Raw genomic sequence first — 22,644 nt, 5'->3', positions numbered from 1 at the left:
CATTTTAGCCATCAGAGCCAGTCATTGTCTTTTTTTTTTTTTTTTTTAAATAAACACCAAAATGAAGGCCAGGGATAATGGAAAACTTTGTTTAGTTTGTTGCATCAGGCACCATATTGAGAGGTATATTGCCAAAAGATAATAAAAATGTGATCTTGACCTAAAACAGTTAAAACATAGGCAATTGCTGGACTGCATTTAAACTTTATGTCTACACCTGAAGCAGAATTTGAAATCTGATTAAAGAATTCTCTCAATTGTTAAACAAAATGCCTTTTTGAAAATATTAACATAGAAAGAGCAAGAGAGAACTAATGCTACAGCACTGGTTCTTCAACTTCACGAGCAAAAAAAGAGAAGGGAGATCAACCCTGTCCCATTTTAAATATGTAATTAATAGAGACAGATAGATATAGACGTATATATATAGAGAGAGAGCGCGCACATTATGTCATTGGAAACCCGCCTCAGTCAATTCCTTGGCATCCACTTGGCAAACTCAGTTTAATTGTAAGACAACAAAAAAATCAAAACTGCTTTAATTAAATCTAGTATTGCCAAACAAGCACAGTGTTAACATCAAAACATATACTTTGTAAAAAAAAATTTAAGAACTAAATCTTATGTACTTAAAAGCAATTCAGATGTCTGATCAACTTACTTTTCTCCCCAGAAGAACTTTGATAACGTGTCTGTTTAACGTGATGGGACATAGTTCATTCTGCAGTAAGCACAATCCTAGAATTCTGAGAACAAAAAGAGTACTATTAGAAAATCACAAAAGGAAATTGTTTAAAAAAGTGGGATTCAAAAGAGTTTCCTGAATATTTCAACAAGAAAAAAATAAAATAATTAACTCTGGAATTCAGGTTGAAGCTAGCTTCCAATTATAAAACCTCATATTTAAGATTTCCCAATGCCAACATCCCCCAAAATAAATCACTGTTTCTGAAATGGTGCATACAGTACCTCATCCCATGGGGAGAGTTTTTCTAGGAAGCTTGGTTAAAAAATAAATAATCTGCTATTTTTCCTGAAAGAACAGTCATGGGTAAAGAAGGATCACTTCCTCAAAAATACCTGCTGCAACAGAACTCCACTCCTGGAGACTAAAAATCTCCACAGATATTTCTATGAAAGAAAATATCCAAAAATAACCAAGAATATAAAAAGTTAGTGGAAAGAAAACAATTAACCTATTTTATGTGAGTCTCAGCAAAAATAGGGATAAAATAGGAGGGTTCCCAAAAATTTAAAAAACAAAACAAAACAAAAAAAAAACCACACAGACAGGACAACTTAGGCAAAAACTGTTTCTGCAAAAAGGCTGCTAAAATGAATTTTGACGGCTGCCTTCTGGCTGATCAATTACACTTCATAAAGGTGTGAAAAGAACTCTACATACCTGCCCTATAAATCTGTTTGGAAAATTATGAGTCTGGCTGTGTAAGTAAATATTAAAAGACTGAATGAGCTTTGAAGCTATGGGTTCAGTTGTTACAATAAAGAACGCAGTCAGACAAAACACAGACATGGTTCTTCTGGAATTAGGAGAATCTGCTGTACTGGAGTGAAAACAATCAAGAAGTGAGTGGATTTTTAAGGGTGTCATTCTTCTCCAGCCATAAGCCTATGGACTTCCACAAATTCGCTCTAAAAAGCGCCTCTGCAGAGCAATCCCACATGTTTTTCCTCATGATCACCTACTTCAAAGTCAGGTGCATTGAGTCCATTAGTGCCAATGGGGTGCAAAAACATTCACTCACTTATTCAAGAGAGCAAACACTAGTCACAAGCCTCGTTCTGAAGCACATGATCCCACAAAGGAACAATGACAGATGTCAGAAGCAACCTTCTGTCACGTACATTTTCAGTGGAGATGAAGCAACGTGGTAGGGAGACAACACCAGGCCCCACAATATATTCAGAACTGAAAAGTTACCTTTACTGTATGAAATAGTGTAATTAGAGGACTTCATCCTATCCTACAATAGGTTCTTATTCTGCCCTCATCGACACAGTAGTGAGAACCTTCAAGCAGTGTTAGGCAATACAACTAAATTCTGTCATATGTCATTTAGTCTCCTTCTCTCATCACTCCCCAGGGAGAGAAGTTGTGCAGTGTAGTGTTTTGTTTAACACACACACACTACTATGCGTTTATTTCAGAGAAGACAAGGTGAAAGAAGAGCACCTTGAATTTGGAGTGGAACGTGGTGAGGTTTGTGACAGCCCTTAATTTGCGACATAGTTAATTCCACAGTCAGACTAGTCACTGAGAAAGCTTAGGCTCCTCCACAGACAAGCTTTATCCCTGTGGTAGAAAGTTCCACTGTGCCACAGAAGTAGAGTTCTTGACCATGGTCCTCATCCTGGAGCTTTAAGCAGTCTCTTTAAACATTTTGGGCCCATGCCACTAAGCTCCTTGAAGGTAAGGACTGAGATCTTGAACTTTACTCAATAGTCTCTGGAAAGCCAACATATAGAGCAGAGGCCAGGTCTGATGGGCTCAAAGTAGCCAGTGTTGCTGAGGAATGCAGCGTAGGGTTCTGTACTAGTTGGAGTTTCTCCAAGGACTGGTGTCTTCATACCCAAGTACACTGCACTGCTATTATACAGACACAAGGTGATGAAGGCATATATAAGAACACTTGAACAAGCATTGAGAAGTCTAGAAAAGTGAAATGTCTTTGGAGCGAGTTCTACTTGATACACACCTTGTTTTCTTGGGAAGAGAAGCCTTTTTTTTCCCCCTTCCCTCTCAAGTCAGTGCCCAACAACATGAGCAAGGTCCTGGAGTCCATCTATACCAGAGCTAGCAGGTTGTTTGTGGAAACACAGCTTGAGCACCTATTTTGTAAGAGCTTTACCAATGTGGGAAATATTGATAGTCATGATGTCCAGCAAGGATGCTCAACTGTTTATTTGAGGACTGTTTGCCTATGAAAACTGTGTGTGTGTGAGAGTGAGAGAGAGCGTGCGAGCAGGGGTGTGAAGACAGAGAGAAGGAGAACCAGGAATGATTTCAGGGAAACTCACTTTTGAACTTCAGAGCCCATGTTGACATCTGGACACAGATATCAAAGCCAAGACAGTTATTGTCTGTTCTGCTGGCTGTGCATGTGCAACTTAGACATAATGTGGATGGTACTGGGGCACTTTAAGGTCCTGCTTCTCTGACATACTTGCAAAATAAAAAGGAGGCAGGGAAAGCAAAAGCACAAAGATACAAATTTTAGCTTAAGAAATCAGCAAAATAGTTGCCTTTTACAGAAAGTTTATGTCCTCAGAGACCAGGGAGTCATGGGACCTGAAATGCCAATGGTGCAATAAATCTGATGCTACTAACATTTTATTTTCTCTCTCTCTCTCTCTCACACACATACACACACACGTGTACGTATGTTGAGGGGTATTACTGCAAAAATTGAAGATTTCTCTCAAGATTTAACAGACTGAGTTGTTCAGGTTCCCCCACATGATTTCAAACCCAAGATGAGAACTCTATTACAGCTTTTATCTTTGGAGAAACATAAGCTACCGAAATATCTGAAATGCCAAGAGAACACAAGACTAGCAAACTAGCTTAATATTGTACCTGCCAATGTTTCTGAAACAGTTCAATCTTGCCTCTGTGTTTTTGCCAGGCCTTGGCGTATAAAAACCTCGTTTCCCAGGTTGGTAGAATAGTGGCGCATTATCATCACCATCATCTGTATCATCTAATTCCATGTCCACCACACTGCGACTGGAGCCATGTCGCTTTCTATTTTCCTAGTACAAAAGATTAAGAAGCTAATTTAGAATTTCAGTTAAAAAAAAAAATCAAACGTCTATCCTATTTTCGCTACCCATTGAATACTGAAACCTGCTCACTGTTGGACCAAAAGATTTTTGAGTCTCTCCATTTCAAAAGTCTGGTAATATTTGGCAATGGTGGATTTTTAAATAATTGAGCAGTTACTTCATTATTCTGAAAAACAACAAATTAAAGAAGCAGATCCTTTCAGAGAAGACTAGGTAAAAAAAACACTCTTCACTTTATTAGGGCTTTCGATTAATCACAGTTAACTCACGTGATTAACTCAGAAAAATTAATGGCGATTAATTGCACTGTTAAACAATAGAATACCAATTGAAATGTATTAAATATTTTTTAGTGTTTTTCTACATTTTCAAATATATTGATTTCTATTACAACACAGAATACAAAGTGTCTAGCGTTCACTTTATATTTTTATTACAAATATTTGCACTTTTAAAATGATAAATAAAAAATAGTATTTTTCAGTTCACCTCATACAAGTACTGTGGTGCAATCTCTTTATTGTGAAAGTGTAACTTACAAGTGTAGATATTTTGTGTTACATAACTGCACTCAAAAACAAAACAATGTAAAACTTTAGAGCCTACAAGTCCACTCAGTCCTACTACTTATTCAGCCAATCGCTAAGACAAACAAGTTTGTTTACATTTACGGGAGATACTGCTGCCCACTTCTTATTTACAATGTCACCCGAAAGAGAGAACAGGTGTTCACGTGACACTTCTGTAACCGGCATTGCAAGATATTTACCTGCCAGATATGCTAAACATTCGAATGCTCCTTCATGCTTCGGCCACCATTCCAGAGGACGTGCTTCCATGCTGATGATGTGCATTAAAAAAATAATGCGTTAATTAAATTTGTGACTGAACTCCTTGGGGAAGAACTGTATGTCTCCTGTTCTGTTTTACCTGCATTCTGCCATAGATTTCATGTTATAGCAGTCTCGGATGATGACCCAGCACACGTTCGTTTTAAAAACACTTCCACAGCAGATTGGTACCACCTTTGAGTTTTGTCAAATGTGAGATTTCTAAAAATAGCTACAGCATTCGACTTAAGGTTTAAGAATCTGAAGTGCCATCCAAAATCTGAGCGGGACGAGGTGGGGAGCATGCTTTCAGAAGTTTTAAAAGAGCAACACTCCAATGCAGAAACTACAGAACCCGAACCACCAAAAAAGAAAATCAGCCTTCTCCTGGTGGCATCTGACTCAGATGATGAAAATGAACATGCGTCGGTCTGCTCTGCTGTGGATCGTTATTGAGCATAACTAGTCATCAGCACGGACGCATGTCCTCTGGAATGGTGGTTGAAGCATGAATGGACATATGAATCTTTAGTGGATCTGGCACGTAAATATCTTGTGACACTGGCTACAACAGTGCTATGCAAACACCTGTTCTCACTTTCAGGTGACATTGTAAACAAGTGGGCAGCATTATCTCCTGCAAACTGTAACCAAACTTGTTTGTCTGAGTGACTGGCTGAAGTTGAGTGGACTTGTAGGTTTTACATTGTTTTATTTTTGAATGCAATTATATTTTGTACATAATTTTACATTTGTAAGTTCAACTTTCATGATAAAGATTGCACTATAGTACTTGTATTAGGTGAATTGAAAAATACTATTTCTTTCATTTTTTACAGTGCAAATATTTGTAATCAAAATACATATAAAGTGAGCACTATACACTTTATATTCTGTGTTGTAGTTGAAATCAATACATTTGAAAATGTAGAAATCATCCAAAAATATTTAAATAAATGGTATTCTATTATTATTTAATCACGCGAGTAATCTTTGTAATTGTGCGAGTAATTGCGATTAATTTTTTTAATCGCTTGATAGCCCTACATTTTATGTGACAAGAGGAGACAACTGAGGCAAAATGGCAGGTCACTTACAGGTTGTTACATTTATTTTAAAAAAAACCATACATCTTTTTATGGCAAGCCAATATAACTAGATCCTAAATTTCCTTCATTTCACCCAATGCAAAACAGATCTCTTACCTGTACCTTATCTGAGGAGTCTAGCAACCCAAGATCCAGGATACTGTCAGCTCCATTTTCCCTGGGGAGAGGGGAGGAGAAGAGGCAAGCCAAGATTTAATTTACCATTATCAATTAAATAGTCACATTCTGAGCTGAAACTAGAAAAGTTTATTTTTTAATGAAAAGTCAAAATAATAAAACTAGATATGATTCTGAAAACAGAATTTAGTAAAGAAAAATTTGAAAGGAACTAGACTGCGAATTCTTTATTATGCATGTATACAGATGAGTTTCCTCAACCAATCTCTACAGCTGGACAGGAGGAATACTAAGCCATTATAACCAGGTTCTGAAAACAAACTGTGCAAAGTGAAGTTTCTCGCCACTTTGGTTTTAAGGCAAAAACACAAAAAAGAATACCATATTATTTATATAACAATGGGACCTAGATACCTAACCAAGATAATGGTCTCTTTGTGCTAGGCACTGTACATACACAATGTAAGAAGCAGCCCTTGCCTCAAAGAGTTTACAATCTAAACAGACAACGTAGAAGTTGTGGGGAAGAGAAAGTACTTTCTTATTTTCCAGATGGAAAACTGAGGGTACTAATATCAGGTGACTTGCCCAAGGCAAACAGGACATCTGTGACAGAACAGGGAACTGAACCCAGATCTGCTGGATCCTAGATCATTGTCTTAACCACAAGACCAGCCTTCCTTTTTTTAATCCTTTACCTTCCATGTGCAATAATGAGTTCCATAGCCTCATCAACTCTTGCTCTAAGGGAATCTTCGCTTGCTAGTAACAGAAGCAGCTGAGCAGGAGACAACTCCAGTAGCATACCTGTGATTTTGCTTGCAAATGCCTGGAAATAAGAATTCAAGATCTTACTGTTCCATCATTCCTTCAGTGCACTCACTTTCAAATATGGTTTTCTGAAAACCTTCATATCTTAACACACCCAAGACTTAAAACAAATTTGTGAGTCAAATGACAAGTTGCAGAAATACAAACTAGAGAAAGTCACAAAAGAGAAAAAAAATACCCTTATAGAATTCAACTATTTTAATAAGTCATGAATTTCACAAGCAAAGGATAAAGAAAAGAAATCTTAAGTGAAAGATACCCATAGCAACAACAACAGACTTAAGTGTACTGCGCAGATTGGTCTTACTGGTTGCATTGCTTGTACACGAGGGTAAAGCCTTTCTCCAAGGGCCTGTCGATGTGCTGGAAGAGGATCAGGATCATCACTAGGATTCCCTTCTGAGGCTGGTCTAAAGGGCCTTGTGTCAATGGAAAGTTGTCTTCTAAAGTCCCTTTAAAAATGACAGTTTACATCCCTCTTGGTTTATATTTTGTGAAACTTGATAAGACTATGTTAGTTGCAAAGGAAACGTACAAATCTCTTGGATAATATTATTTATGTACAGATAAAATAGTATGGACCAGTTTGTGCAATTGTAATATTCCATGTAGTTAGTTGTATATAAAGGTTTGGGAAGGGAACAGAGTTGAATTCTGTCAATCTTTTGGAGAAACAAGGTGGACAACCCACCAAGTAACAATGGTGGTGTTTGTAATGCATTTCTTGTCTTGGCTACTGCAATGACAGGAGTGATTTTTGAGATGGGGTTGAACAACGGTCTAGTGATGCTGAAATGGGCGTATTCATTAGATCACGTATTTATATTAAAAAAATGAATATGGAAAGTTATTCAATATAAGTGCTCTATCTTGAAAGAGAGAAGCGTAGTATCCTCTCAGTTTGAAGAAAGGAGAGTCCAAATTTTAGAACAGACATTCATCTATTTCAGTGGTTCTCAAACCTATTTGATTAGGCCCCCCCAAATACATAAACCACCACCACAGCTGGGCTCCGGCTGTCCCCTTTATCTCTGCCTTCTGGGTGTGCACGGCATTTCTGAATGAGACCCAGCCACCCAGGGCTGAAAGCCAGAGCTCTTTAAAAAAAAAAGAACACACACACACACACACAAGAAAACCCACACAGCTTGCGCCTCCCTTGACACATTCCCACACCTCCCTTGGGAGACCCACCCCATAGTTTGAGAATTGCTGATCTATTTCATAAAATACTTGTGACCAGGACATAAATTACAGATAAATCATGTACCTATCCCTGTCTCTTCGAGAACCAGCTCGTAAGCCACTACTCCTCCTCATTTCTCTTTCACGCTCCCTCTCCCGATCTCTCTCCCCTCTATTTCGCAATCTCTGCATCAGACCTGAAAAAAAGAAAAAAATGTTTCAAACTTCTCATACTTATACAATGCAATGTACTTCAAGCTCTTTATTGCATAGCTTGTGCAGGAAAAGAGCACAATTTTAGTGGGCTAGATGGCTTAGCAGATCACAATGGGATTCAAAACTGAAATCTAGTTAAAAGTTTATTTTTCAGCTTTTGAAATCTTACGGCAGGTATATGCTTTCAAATACTAAGGATGTGTTTTCTATGTCACAGACTCGGTGATTAAGCTGTTTCAAATGGTTGCTGCCTGTTAAAGGGTTAATCACTATTATATGTACTCCAAGGCCTAGTCTACACTACAGCATTAGGTCAGCGTAAGATGCCTTACGTTGACCTAATTATGTTAGGTACACACTACAGCCTTGCTCCCACCCGTGTAAGTGCCCTGCTACACTGACGTAACAACTCCACCTCCACGAGAGGCGTAGGGCTTATGTTGGTGTAGTTAAGGCGACGCAGTGTCCCTGTAGACTCTGTGTTACTTACATCTATTGGCTGTCATTCTTGTAAATTTACAAGAAAGCTGGCTCCACAGCTGGGCTGCTGCCTCGTCTCTGCTCCAAGGTGGGCTGCCGCCCAGGCACTCTGTTCCCGGCGGGGAGCCGAGGGGAACAGGGCAGCTGGGCTTCCTGCAGGAAGCTGGACACGGAGCTGAGAGCCCTGGCTCTCAGTCCCCCACTCTGCCACTCTTAAGTAAGGGGAAGCACTCAGAAGAACATCAGTGTGGACACGAACCACCCGCAATAATTACTACAGTGGCTGTAAATTGACTTAACATAGGTTGATTTAAGTTTATAGTGTAGATATGCCCTGAGAGACTTTAAAAATATTGGGGTTAGGCAGAAACAGCAGTTATGGAGATAGAAGAGGTGATATTTCATTCAGACTTTGTACACAAATCCAGAGCAGCTGGATGTTTCTGCTAAAGCGATCAATGAATTTTTGACATGGACTTTAAGATGCTATTTGGAATCAGCTAACACATAACTAAGATAAACAGAAAAAGTTCATACATTCAGATCAAATGTAGAACTCTACACAAATTCCAACTAAAAGGATCTGAGCAGAGGTTCTAAGAGGAACTGTGGGGAAACAGAGCCATTCTTACCATAGAATCATAGGACTGGAAGGGACCTCAAGAGGTCATCTAGTTCAGTCCCCTGCACTCATGGCAGGACTAAGTATTCTTCTATTATCCTGGCCCCCCAAATAGTGTGTTGGTGAGGAACAGCTGTAGAGTGACTCCAATGCCACTACTCTTAAGTCCACAGACTTCAGTAGTAGAGGATTAGAGTTTGAATCTCACAGTGATGTTCTCCATTCTTCTGCACTGCTCCAGCCACACCAAACTGTCCAAGTACAGTTGCCATGTGACCGGCTCCCACCACAGCAAACCCACAGCCGCTCCATTACATTTAGGATCTTTTACCTCAGCTATGACAGTATGCATGCAGCTCGTAGAGTTATTTTAGTATTCCTGAAGTGCACCGGCACACGTTCAGAATCTCTAGGAAATTGCAAGAACTAGATATTCCCCTCCCCGCCATGAAAAATTTAGTTTCTGCAGAAACTGAACTTAAATTTCTACAAGAGACGTGCTGGTATAGCATACCACTTCACTCATATCTCAGGGACAAAGTGGGACTGGATCGGATGGTCATGGGCTATAGAGCCTTTCACATTTCAGTAGTCTGTTCATGACCATATTGGCAATGTCCAAATATAGTAGATACTCATGGCTAATTTATATTCTAAGTGAAGTAAGTTGATGGCTTTGATCTGATTCTAAGTGGACAAGTATCTAGCTCTCAAAAAATACTAAATCAGTATCCCTTTTTGGCAATTTTGACCAAGAGGCAAAGAATTGAATGGATGTATCCTTTCAGCCTGGAGGAAGTTCCTTCAGGTCAAGGCTGATTCACATTTTCAGGGAATCAAGGGGAGAAGTTATTTAGCCATCTTTCTGGTTTTCCTAATGTATATTGAATTTTTAGCTCCCTGATGGCATAACAGAGTTAATATTCCAAAGTGAAAAGCGTGTCCAAAGTTATGATTAATGGTAGACACGGAATACCTTCTCTATGGTACTTACTTGTATGGGTACCCTTGTTGGCATTCTGGATGCAGTCTAAGTTTGGCAGTTTCTCATTTGATAGAAAAGCCTGTGCGATGGCAGTATAAAAACTTCGTGCCACACCACTGCCTTCTCCTGGCTCATCCTTAAACGTAACTTTTACTCTGTGAACAGCCATTGGAGTTGTAGCACATCTGCGACCAAAATGATTGTTGAGCTGCCTCATCGTCTGCTGAATTAGAAGATCTCTATCTCGATCAACCTAGCAAATACATAGGCTAAATTAAGTGTTTACCCTTCTGTAATGATTGCCATAGCAAAAGATCAAATATTAATTTCAGCTTTAAATGTTATTTCAAGAGGATTTTTAGTATTTCAGAATAAAAGTTCCCATGAAATACTATGATTGGAAGGAGCCACCAGAAGGAGGAATCCATAACACTACACAGTAACTGCAACACAGCACTATTCAGTGCACCGGAGTCCCCTCCTTGAAAAGTGTTCCAAAATGTTTGCCTACAGAATTTGAAACATAACTTCCTATATCAAATTACTAAAACACAGATAGCTGTAGTGTGTGTTAAACCTTTAACAGAATATAAAATTATATTATGATGTTTTCATTGCATTCAACTTTTAATTAAGTTATAAATCAGGAAAATAAAACTAATTTTTTACCTCCAATGTTAAATCCCTGGATTGCTGGTTTCTAAGTTTTTCCATTTCTCTGCGGAATTTTGATTCTTTTACTTCAAAGCCACCTAATTCAGTCAAGATCTTTAAAAAACAAAATAATAAATTAGCTGTAGAATTTAATTACACAAAATGCGGTCTATTTTCCACACAGAAAATACATACCGATCCAGGCTCTGCTCCAACATCTTCCATGAACACTCTGCCAAACAGTTCTAAAGAAAGGCGCCAGCGTCCTAGCAACATATCATGAGAAATAACCATTCCCATGAAACTACACTGGGGCCTGGTAGAACAGGGACAAAAAACAAACTTGTAATACTTAAAAAATGCAAACACTAAGTTAAACCTCTGATAGTACTCAGTTGTATATTTTTACTTTTGTTTAAATCACTGCATTCGGAATAATTCCCTGATTTTCTAGCACCTAGAAATAGGAGCTTCAGGGCGGCTCATGTTCTGGTTTGAACTGAAAGTTCAAATGCAGAGGCTGAGATACCAAACATGAAATCATTTGTTGTTGAGTTCTGGACAAAATTTAAACTTTAAGTGGCATTGTAAATTATTGAGGACAGTCATCACCTATAAAAAAAAGTTTTAAGTGATAATAAAACTGAAAGCTACAATAAGGGATATGATTTTGTTGGAAGAGCTCCTGAAAAATACAGCTCAGAAATCAGCTCACATGCAACTTATGGCATTTCTCTGAGTTAAGTAATACATAGGAGATGGAGTAGATCGCACAAAGCTGGCGAGAAACATTTCAAAGCTTGCCCAATTAAATAAATCTGTGCCAACCAAGTTGGTAATTTCCATTTATTTATTTTTTAAAATAATGGAGGAGTAAGCAGCTGTCCATTTTATGCCTAATTTTCAAATCCTTCCAAACTTCTCCAAAGAGACACCACTCTTCCTGAAATTCTGCATGCTGCATCTCATCTCAGGATATGCTTTTTCAGGAAGTTGTGTAAAAGTCAGAGTTTTAAAGTTACGCTGTTACAAAAGTTTAGCTTTGTTTACTTCTCCAACGTTATTCTAATGCTTTTTCCCATTCATCATCTCTTCAGATGGGGTGCCTTGAAACTCTAGATTTGTTTTGCTCATCTAACTGAGAATTGCCTTTTAGAATTTTTTTTTTTTTTTTTTTGAGGGCATATATGTGAGATGAGTCGGGAGTGTTAGAAACTGAATTTAAGTGTAAAAAGAGCATCGTTTAAAAAAAAACAAAAACAAAAAAAACACTTACAGATATATAAAAATGACCACCTGACTCCAGCTGCTGAGATGAGCCAGAAACAAGAGTGTGGCAGTGGAGAGGGGGCATATGGAGGGGTGACATGGAAACACAATTTCAGATTTAGGAATGGAGGTTTTGGGAGAGAGAGAGTCGACAGAAGGGGTCATATGTAGAGGAGAGAAAGTGGTGCGTCATGGGAAAATGAAAGGGATAGCAGAACCACAGAGAAGAACAACACATAAGATGACATAGAAGTGGGTGCAGGAAAATAGGAATGTTACAGGATGCATGTTCAGGGAATCTGTCTTACTTGCCAACCCAACCTAACCATATGGCACCCAAAACAACTATACAAACAATTCATTAACAAAAACGTAACTATTTCCTAATCGAGGCTAAGGTGTGCATCAGTGGAGTCTTATCACTTAGAAAATGTATTCTGTCTTCCAAGTAATTCTTCTACTTCAAAAACCCCTCAAAAATAGGAAAGTCTTGAGGTGAACCATGCCTCCTCATGCCATATAGTTCTTTACGTTCCATCTTACCATGCAAGTAACTTCTCCCTACCCAGTCTCAGGATTGCCTCCTTTGCATATATACATAAAGTTAAAATTACTAGGGAACTGGAAAATTCCTTTTCTTTACGAAGGAATCTGTTTCCAAGGTACTTTAAAATACGGTTTATTATTACTATTACTCATTATAAACAGTAAACATACCAATTAGCCATGTCTATATATATTTAAAAAACATATATTGACTATATTTCATAATTCCAAGGAAAATGTTTACCTGTGCATTGATAAAAATATTACTCAAACATAAAATGTATGGAGCTCTGATCTATGCTAATGAATCCTGTGAATTTCATGGTTATGAAATATTCAGCTCTAAGTTTCATATTATATCTTATATATGTGTATACACACACAGATATATTATTTCAGAACACAGCAAAGGGGCACGATTTAGGTTCAATAGGGTGTTGTATCTTGCATGGTGTGATAGAAGAAAAAGAGTATGAGCAAAGCTGCTGGATCCCTTAGCTGTTCATTTCCAAATGTATTTATTTAATTTAAATAAATTTAATTTAAATAAATTTAAAATTTTATTTTATTTTGTTAAAAAAACCCAAACAAAAACACCACCACGTAAGTTGAGGAATTATTCTACGGAAAGTATAACATTTTTAGGTGTTAAGCAGACTCCACTGCTACACATTTCAACATTAACCATTTCCTAACAATGTGGGTTTTGTGGATTTTTTTTTTCAAGGATGCTTTTAGTGCTTATAAAAGGTGCTGGATCATTACTTTAGAGACCAAAGTCCCATATAGAAGAGGTAGCAAAACAAACAGTGAGAGCACCAGCTTGTCCACTCTTCCTACGTACCTCAATCTTCTCTTCTGGAGGGGACTAATAATGAAGGCAGTTCAATCTCTAAACCCATCAAATGATCTTTGGTACCCAGCTGAGATTCCCAGTACAGACGGTAATAGTGCCAATTCCTGCATGGAACTTGGCTACCTAGAAAGTCAATTAATCCTCCTCTGGATACAAACTATGTAAGAAGTAAAAGGCTTCCACTCCAGTTCACTCATCTTCCTATCCACCTCTACTCAACTGTCGGCACTACTTTGCATCCAACCAACTTTGAAACTGTTTCAGAAGTGTCCTGAATATTTTTCAGTCTCTTAAGTACTTCCAAAAGTTTCTTACTAAAGGTTTGAAACGCCGCAAGATTATAGGCTAATTTAGCATTATTTTATAGAACAATTTGATTTTACTCCTTGAGTACCTGAATGATGTAAGAGGTGGCCCTTCACTCTCTGTCAGTCCTATCTCTGCCAGCAAGCTGCTTTTCAACTGTGCTGCAAGATCATGAGCTGAAGGCCCTGGTTTTGAAGTCTCAGATTCTTCTGTTGGCACATTTTGTTCCTCTCCTTCCTTCTTTTGCCGATTTTGCATGCTCATAACATTTTTTAAATTGGCTGCATAAGACATTTTGGTTGGAAGAACCTAAACAAAGAGATGTCATTTAATTACATTTTAAAAGCAGACCATGAACCTTTTCGAATTAGACATCCTGAAGAAAATAAAAAAAACTGAACACTGTCCTTCATGAGTAGATGAATATGCTTCTACCACAATTCCAGTGTGTAAAATTTTAGAAGACCTTTTGTACATAATTTTCTTGTTGATTTTTATTTATTTATTTATACAGGACAGTACTGCACTTAATGTATGACTTAGCTTGTCCCCAGACCACACATTGCAGAATTTCAAGCACAAAAGCACTTCAAGATGGCAGCAGTTCAGGCTCTGGGTGATCTAAATAGGACATTCTACAGGTGGGAATTTTTTATTCCCTTTTTCTCTCAAATAGTCTTGATTTATTAGCATTTCAAGTAAATCCCCCAAAATTACTGTAGCCTTGAAAAAATAATCAGAGCATGCATTTGATTATTAAAGGTATCTGTTTAAAATAAGTTGTTTTTTCAAACAAATAAAAATATATTTTGAACATACTTTTGTAAGTTTTAAAATTTTACCAGGCTATTTTAGACCCACCACTATTTTAAAAGTTATCTTCATTCTTCCCCTATGGTAAAGCATTTACAACAATGGTCTTATTTGTTTTAAAAGGGATTACACAGTATTAGCTTTCATAAGCCACACTTTGAAATAAAACAAAATTCCTATAACTGTACCTCAAGGCAGTTTCTATCCACTGTCACTTCCATTAAGCACTTCCCACTGTTGGCAGAGGATGAATATAAACCCTGACTTGGACGGCCAAATAAATCTTCTTTTCTAGCATTTGGCTGAAAATTAACAGAAGCATGCTGAGTAAATAACATACTTTAGTTAGAAATGAAAAACAAACGACAAATAAGTATCTTCAAGCATACTGTCTCTGGTGTCACCTGTAGAAGATGTGGCTGGTCTGCCAGGGGGATGGCTTCTGCCAGAGGAACTTCAAATGGATTGGGTGGAATACAACCGAGGAACGTCATGGAGTCCGACCGTCGGAAGAATGGATGGTTTTGGCCAGTTTCTGCTGGGAGGGAGTCATCATCCTTGTCGTTAAGTGTAGCACCTAAATATCAGAAAAGTTTTTACTCTTAAAAAACCTTAGGAAAGGTTACACAAAATTTACTATAAGAGTACAAGAAGGATGAGAAGTGAAGGATTTAAAAGCCAAGAAATGCCAAAGTTGAAATTAAATATACTAGAGGATCACACATTTCGTAGCTTATGTAAGCTGAACTGGCAGTTGGTGGGAGGGACAAGAACACAGTCTCTAATCCTAAACCTGTAGTAATTTTACAGGATACTGACAGTAAACCTAAATTTTATTAAGTCCTCTGAGCTGCTCCTCTTTGTTGTTCCCCTTGACAGTGCCATTTGGTGCTGCAGGCAGAAGAGTCTGAGCAGTAGCACTGTTACATCAGAGGTAGCACAACCAGTCACTCCTTTCATTCCCTCCAGTTACCCTAAACCTAACCTTGCAGGGCTGCTTTGGTCACCTCTCCCTTTGACTGTGCCCATTTGGTGCTGCCAGTGTTTAGATGAATTAGAACAGTTTTGACTGGGCAAAGATACATGATCTTACCTGAGCCGGGAATAGTGTGGAGGAGCTACAGTGCAAATCCTGAGCCTCACTCCTACTGAGCTAATATAGCTCCTCATCTGAAGCGGCCCCTGATCTTCCAGTCCTGAACCCCTGGGTATCCCCAATTCTGTCAAAGCACTTCAGTCCTGACCTGCAGTTTCATTTGCTAACTAGTTTCAACCAATGGGACTGAAGTATGCAAATGAGCTGGCATGAATCAGTGAGAAACATACACACATATTACTTTAAAATAAATTCTGACAGACAATTCCTCCTTTATACTCTTGCCAAAACTCAAGACTGCATATTTCCCCTGGAGGAGCTGATAAGTATCAACAGTGCATTCTTCTGCATTCCCCAAAATGTTCTTTGGTGCATATGTCAACTCCTGCAGTGGAAACAGAACCCAAAACTAGCTGAGGGCCATATTCTGATTTTGGCGAAGAAGTTCTACTGATGTCAGTAGAGTTCAATTTACAGAAGTAGATTATACCCCCAAATTGTAATTTTTATAAAAAACAAAAGCCAAGAAAAACATCTTGGACTTTCACTTGAGTACATCTATCAAAGCCTCTTAAATTCCATCACTTGAAAGTCACACACACAGGTTGGGATCACCAGAAGACGCTTAGCATATCAGACTTCCTGATCTTTTTACAAATTGAATACAACAGGCAGAGAAAAGTGAAGCAACTTCCCCTATGGTCACAAGTCAGTTGCAGGGCTGGAAATACAGCGCAGATCTCCTATCTCCCCAGTCTGGAGTCATGTCAGTTGAACCATGCAATATCTAACTTGTATTTAAATGGCACCACACAGTATCTGAGCACGGGTATTTTAAATTGGGTGCAGAACAACACGCCTCCACATTCTCTCCCCACACTCATTCACTTGGGAAAATAATCAAAACAGTCACTCAGTTTATGGACTCTGTGCTCTTGAACAATGATACTTTCCCAGCTGTGCTAGCAACAGTTTGTACCAACTTGGAATCATGAGTCCTGATCAAGTTCAAACTTTTGTTGCCGTTGTAAAAACGTTGCTGTGTAGAAATATAGAAATAATTAATCTGCAATCATCTCTCTCTACTGTGAGGGGCACATCAACTAGGAAGAGACACACACACACACACCTAGAAGACGGACGTAGGGAGAAGACGGAGGACGAAGGATAAAAGAAAGGGAAAAGAAATTTTGTAAAGTGATACCTGTAAGTGGATCATTACTAAAAACAAAGAGTTTTACTCCAAATTTGTGTTCCTTCATGCCATTTACATAGTATATTGGAGTAGCAAAATTCCCACCCAGAAAAAAAAGTGTAGTTAAAGCTTTATTAAGTAGAGCCCTGCGCAGATACAAAATCTGTACCTGCATCCAATCCGCAAAAATGGTCTGCGGATAGTCACATACGCAGATATCAGTGAATATAAAGTGGATAGCCACAGATTTGCAGGGCTCCACTATTTAGCCAAAGGGGGAAAAGCATAGAGGATGTCCCATCTTGGTATATGGCAGAAATTTTCTCTCATACTAACTTTGATTTGTGTCATCATCATTTTCATGTTCTGAATCTTCGTTGTCAAGACCCAATTCCAAGAGCTCCCGAGTCCTGTAAGAGAATAATCAGTTAGTCCTCTTCAAGAAATCATTTTGAAAATATAACACTAATATCATGCAATAAAAGTGATAGAATAATTAAAGGGTGGTTAGCCTACCATACGTGTAGTTTTCTGAAGAAGGTGCCCTCCTAACGTCAGCCTAACTGGCCTCCACTGTGTTACACTGGGAGTTGACTCACAAAGTTTGACGGTATTTCTTGACTACTTTTCAACAGCCCCTGTCCCACCCTCCACTGATGCACTCCTTCTGATTAATACCTGAACTGAGCTGTAGTTTCAAAAATTCAGCTTGGGGGGAGCTGGGAGAAAGAGGAGAGATTCAATGGTTTCGAATAAAGAGAAAAGGAATTATCACTTGAGTTAGGTTACAGAAGGGTTGCACAGTGGATACCACTGTCAGAATTATGACAGGTCAGATACCTTTTGGAGAAAGGTAAGCTCTATAAATCCTCTCTCTGGGACATTGTAGTATTAAAAAATTGCATCTATAGGACACAGTTAAAAATTACTCAAAATGTACTCTTTTGGCATGTAACTTTAAAAGTATGTCAATCAGTGGCAAATAGTTAACCTGTTCTTGTTAATCGACAGTCATCCTACCAATAACTTTCCAAATAAATTTCAGTATGCAGTATGCCAAAGAAGTGGAGCTAAAATGGGGGAAAGTGTGAAATGTTATAGCGTCTACCCTCTTTTTTAAATTTGATGGAGAATTGAGAGTTCATTAGATTGTACTGGATGAGAGACTTGGAAGAAGTGCAATAACGAAAACTAAGAGCAGAATGGTACACTACAAGGACAGAGATTTTTTTTTGTATCTCCATATATCTGGCAACCATAAGCAAGCGTCAGCGCCACAAAACTCAAAAGGGAAAGGGAATTGATGGGTGAAGGCTGTCATGTATACTCCCTCTAGGATGATGAACTGTGCCTTTAAATGGGAGATTTCTTTAAAAAAAAAAAACAAAACAAAAAAAAACAAACCCACTATTCGATTTGAAAGCCAACTCTTTATTCCACACTGGAGTCCACATGACCCAAGTAGGGAGAGGTCAATAGAGAATACACACCTTTGGAAAGTATTTAACTATTATCAAACGCCAACATTTCTAACTAATTACTATTCTTTTGTCAAGCAAAGAGACTGAACAGCCACTAAAGAAAGCCACACAAAAGCTGCATCTGGAAGGCAGAGATCTCTAATTTAATTACAGCATTTCCTACTACCAACATTTCCTACTAGCCATATGCTTATATTGGCTGTTTTTTGCTCCAGTTCCTACAAACCATTTTGTATCAATACCTTGTACTATCTTGTGCTTCTCTGATATGCCTTATGTCTGAGGAGCTTTAGGTGCCTACACCAAATGGAATTAACTGCTGTGCAAATTGTGTCAGTGTCACATGGGTCTATCGCATGCCACAAACCATTCTTAAAGTTCAGGTAGATTATTCAGTATCTCTTAGCAAATTAAAGCTAGCAGAATATTAAAGCAGCTTGGAAAAGTTCTATTTGACCAGGGTATTATTTTTGAAAGTAAAATATTTTTTCATCACCACCATCATGAGAAAAATGTGGAGTAGACTGCATGTGTGGGCTGGTAAGTTTTCAAGCCAACTTTATAAGGGTGCTTTAAGGATGCTTCAAGGTTTTGAATATTTGCTTCAGTGACACGGTGCAGTGGTGAGCATGATGATTGCCAAACATTGCTACCTATCACAAAAGAACAAATCTTTTGAATTTTCAGGCTCACAGCACATTAGATTTCTGCCTCTCTAGTAAGGATTTGTTTTTGCTAGAGTTGGCTTAAATACCTTTTCCGTTCCAGCTGAGGAGTGTCCAATGTTGTCTGTTGGTTCATTGCTTTAATCCAATAAATAAGGGCCTGAAAAACATATGCTACGTGCTTCAGTGAGCAGACATCCAGAACAGGAAGAACATCTGAGTGCTCATCATTGTGAGAACGCATCAGAGAGAGAGCATAGTTTAGAAAGTCTCCACGTGCCGACATCATTCCTTGACGGGCACTGAGCAAAGTAGCACGCCTGTTAGGGAAAAAAATTGATATATAAATGATGCTTAGATAGTACAGTGGTAAGGTGCCTTAGAAATTCATATATTAGTTATGTAAAGTATATGAATGTATATCCTCTAATACCTGTAATTCAAAGATACTGCAATTCTACCAGTATTGGGAAATGAAGTACAATAATTAAAACATAAAACCTTAAGTTTAATACGTATAAATAGCCAAATGATTACATTTGTGACTCATAATTAAGAAAGAGTATGAATTTTAGGGTTATGACAAAAATCAGTTTAGTTATCAGAAAGGAAAGCATCTCATTTACCAAAATATATATTCATATTGAAGATAGTAATAGTAATTAAGGAAGCCTCCTGTTACATTACAAAAATAGTTACACATTTATGCTTGAGGTCCAGGTTCCCAAAATGTCACAGTGAGTAAAGAGGTTAAACTACAAAATGAATAAATGCATATAATTGAAACATGAAATGAAATTTCACACCTTCTACCCTCAAGTGTTCTTAAACTAGCCTCCTCACGTGCTGTCATCCTCTCTCTTCTCGTTGAGTTCTGAGAAGCATGCAGGGGATGGTTTGGATGCCCAGGGTCACCAGCAGATGCTAGTGCAGAACCATAACGCAGTTGAGCTTCAGTGGAGTCCATGATGCTAACCATCCAATTCCAAGTGGGAATAAGCTTTTCCTCTACATAGTTCTGAACAAAGATGAGACATAATGAGTTAGCAGCATCACAAGCAAAAACAGAAAGAAAGGCAATTAAAGTCTGAGGTATTGACAAGACATCTCTAAGTCACTCGGAATTACTTTAAATACTTAAATCTCTCTACCATCTGCCATCTCTCCTCATGAGGCCTCCCATTCCTGAAAGCCAACAGAAAGATCCACTCTGCTGTTAGCTGCTTCCCATAAACATCACTACTCTAAAGAAGCCTGGAGCTCCCACCATGCAACACCTCCTTATTCACCACCTCAGAATCTCTCAAGGTAATCTTTGCCAAACATTCTGACCTCAATCTTGGAGATCCCCTTCTTGTGTCATTCGATGCTGATCACACACAACCCACCTCCCAGATGCATATTTTCAGTGTTCCACCCAAACTCTGATATTTCTGTTGCTTTGTAAGAGCCATCTGCCCCCTCCAGTCTCCCTCTCTTCCATTGACTCCACAATCTTTATCTTCAACTCCAATTTACCACTGTGCACTTGAGTCCTTGACTCTATCCTACAACTCTGTGCTGTCATTTTCTAACCCCTCAATCTGTTCCCTTGATCCCACCTCACCTAATGTCTCATTCTCTTACTCACTGCCCCCCTCTTCTTCAAGCTCTCTCCCTCCCTGCAGACTTCAAACATGTTATTGTATCTGTTATGCTAATAGGATCCTCCCCTTGACCCCATTTGTGTATCCAAACAACAGCTCAACTCAAAAACTCCTCAAGTCTGGTCTAAATGCCTGCTTGGTCATTTCTACATCACTTTGAAATGGTGGTGGGCCATTCAACTCAATATTCAAAACTGTAACCTTCCCAAAACATCTCAGTTCACTGTAAACAACTTCACCATCCTACTGAGTTTCATCATATTAGTGTAATATTCAACTCCTCTCTCGCCTCCACCCTCCCAAGCTGTTATCAGGTCCTCTCTGTTCTTCCAATCCATTTAAAAAGGCACCAATCACCAAAGTACCGAAGCATTGTTTCTCCTCCACAACTAAGACAGTCAGCTTTCTCCTCTCGTGTCCCACTACAGAAACTCCTTTCCACACTCTGAGCATCTTTTGTCTCAATTTCTGAAGCACGCTCATCTCGGTAGTCTCCAAATCCCACCACACTGCACTGTGGCCTAAAGAAAATAGCATAGCTAAAAATCATCTTACTCTCCAGCTACTTATACAGTGTCACTCCTCTCTGTGACTTCCTCTCACCTTTGTATCAAGTTCCTCATCTTCATCTCCGAATTACTGCTCCCTATTCCCACTGCCTATGTTCCTCAAGCCTTCCTCCTGAAAGCCCCATGTCTATTTTCCAAACATTCTTTAAGTCTTCTTCCATGGTGCCTCTTAGATTTTGAGCTCCCTTTCTCCCCACGTCCCAGCTGTCATCCTTCTACCCTTTCAAATTCTTCCTTATAGCTCACTTCTTCTGTGAGTACCACTAAAAACTGATGTGCAGCACTCCAGGGCCTAAATTAAACCTGCAACATCAGGGAGACCTGAGGAGTAGAACACTGAATGGCTCTCTCAGAGTGAAGACCTAAGTGGATGGCTGAGGGAGGATAAGGGGTTGGTCCTGAAGAGATGTTCCCTGAACAGGGGCAGGACTCACAAGCAGGGAGGCCTGGGGAATGGAACACTGTGGGGAGTTCTCTTACAGGACACCTGACTTGGGGGCCGAGGCAAGAGTCAGGAGACTCGCCTGGAGAGTGGGGCCCCAGCGCAGAGGCTAAAGGAACTGGGAACACAATGCTGCTATTGACTCTTGAGCTGGTGACCTGGGGTGTTCTCCTTGAAGAGGGGAATGGAAAAAAACTCTTGTTTCTACATATGTTTATCGTGGGTTTGTTCCTGCATAGGTTGACTGAGTTTGTTGAGAATGATTTTACTGCAAGGTGTTTTGCTTGGGGCCAGGGAAGGGGAACTACTGTGCTGGTGTACATAAATTATGCCCAGAGATGAGTTTTGCAAGCCAAAATACATTATTTCAAAGCATTCAAACATGGACAGAAGGAGCTACAAAAATGCCACGAAGCAATAATGCAAAGTTTGTGGGCACAATTTCAACTCTAAGATCTGAAAATTTTACACTACATGGTTTTACAGAGAGACTAGATTACTCTGTGTGAAATATGGATAATTCAACTGTTAAAAACATTTAAAGTTCTACAGCAATTAACTGGAATGCAAATACAAGTATTTTATTTTTAAAAAATGTTAGCACTGAAACCAGCATTAATGTCTAGAATGTTCTAGCTGCACCATACCTGCAAGTTTACTGCATCCTGATAAGTCAGTTTCACTGCAGCGGGGATCTGGGAGTATACCAGATGATTGTATTTGGGAATCAAACCCATCAAATCAGATATCTGTCGGATCACAATACTGTATGCCCTCGCTAAGCTGCTTGCAGATGTTAAATAGCTGCTTGCATTGCTAGCTTCTAAAGCTGCTGCCGCCGCTGCAGCACTTGTGCTGATGGTGCCACTTCGACGTAAGTTTGATGGATCAATATAAATCAAACCTGCTGAACTTGCTGAAGAT

The 22,644-nt window shown here is 38.9% G+C and overlaps 1 protein-coding gene across 27 annotated transcripts in view; it reads right to left on the bottom strand.

Moving 5' to 3' along the window:
* The window catches only part of UBR5 (ubiquitin protein ligase E3 component n-recognin 5), a 140,253-nt gene that overhangs the window by 8,468 nt on the left and 109,141 nt on the right, over positions 1–22,644 (bottom strand). For 11 of the 27 annotated variants that reach the window (XM_037892173.2, XM_043539237.1, XM_037892176.2 and 8 more), the window contains 16 exons: positions 22,368–22,636; positions 19,870–20,081; positions 19,153–19,383; positions 17,254–17,327; positions 15,031–15,203; positions 14,815–14,928; positions 13,902–14,122; positions 11,032–11,152; positions 10,852–10,950; positions 10,192–10,435; positions 7,965–8,076; positions 7,002–7,146; positions 6,562–6,692; positions 5,843–5,903; positions 3,599–3,774; positions 662–746 (listed from right to left, as the gene is read on the bottom strand). In XM_037892173.2, the coding sequence (XP_037748101.1) occupies positions 662–746; positions 3,599–3,774; positions 5,843–5,903; positions 6,562–6,692; positions 7,002–7,146; positions 7,965–8,076; positions 10,192–10,435; positions 10,852–10,950; positions 11,032–11,152; positions 13,902–14,122; positions 14,815–14,928; positions 15,031–15,203; positions 17,254–17,327; positions 19,153–19,383; positions 19,870–20,081; positions 22,368–22,636 (2,468 nt within the window). Of the gene's footprint in view, positions 1–661; positions 747–3,598; positions 3,775–5,842; positions 5,904–6,561; positions 6,693–7,001; positions 7,147–7,964; positions 8,077–10,191; positions 10,436–10,851; positions 10,951–11,031; positions 11,153–13,901; positions 14,123–14,814; positions 14,950–15,030; positions 15,204–17,253; positions 17,328–19,152; positions 19,384–19,869; positions 20,082–22,367; positions 22,637–22,644 lie in introns of all 27 variants that reach the window. The other 16 variants (XM_037892168.2, XM_037892170.2, XM_037892169.2 and 13 more) reach the window with 3 other exon arrangements.

The sequence above is a fragment of the Chelonia mydas genome, chromosome 2 (assembly GCF_015237465.2).
Source record: "Chelonia mydas isolate rCheMyd1 chromosome 2, rCheMyd1.pri.v2, whole genome shotgun sequence".
NCBI classification, from domain to species: Eukaryota; Metazoa; Chordata; order Testudines; family Cheloniidae; genus Chelonia; species Chelonia mydas.
The sequence above is the reverse complement of the archived record's forward strand: the minus strand, read 5'-3'. Positions and strand labels throughout refer to the sequence as shown.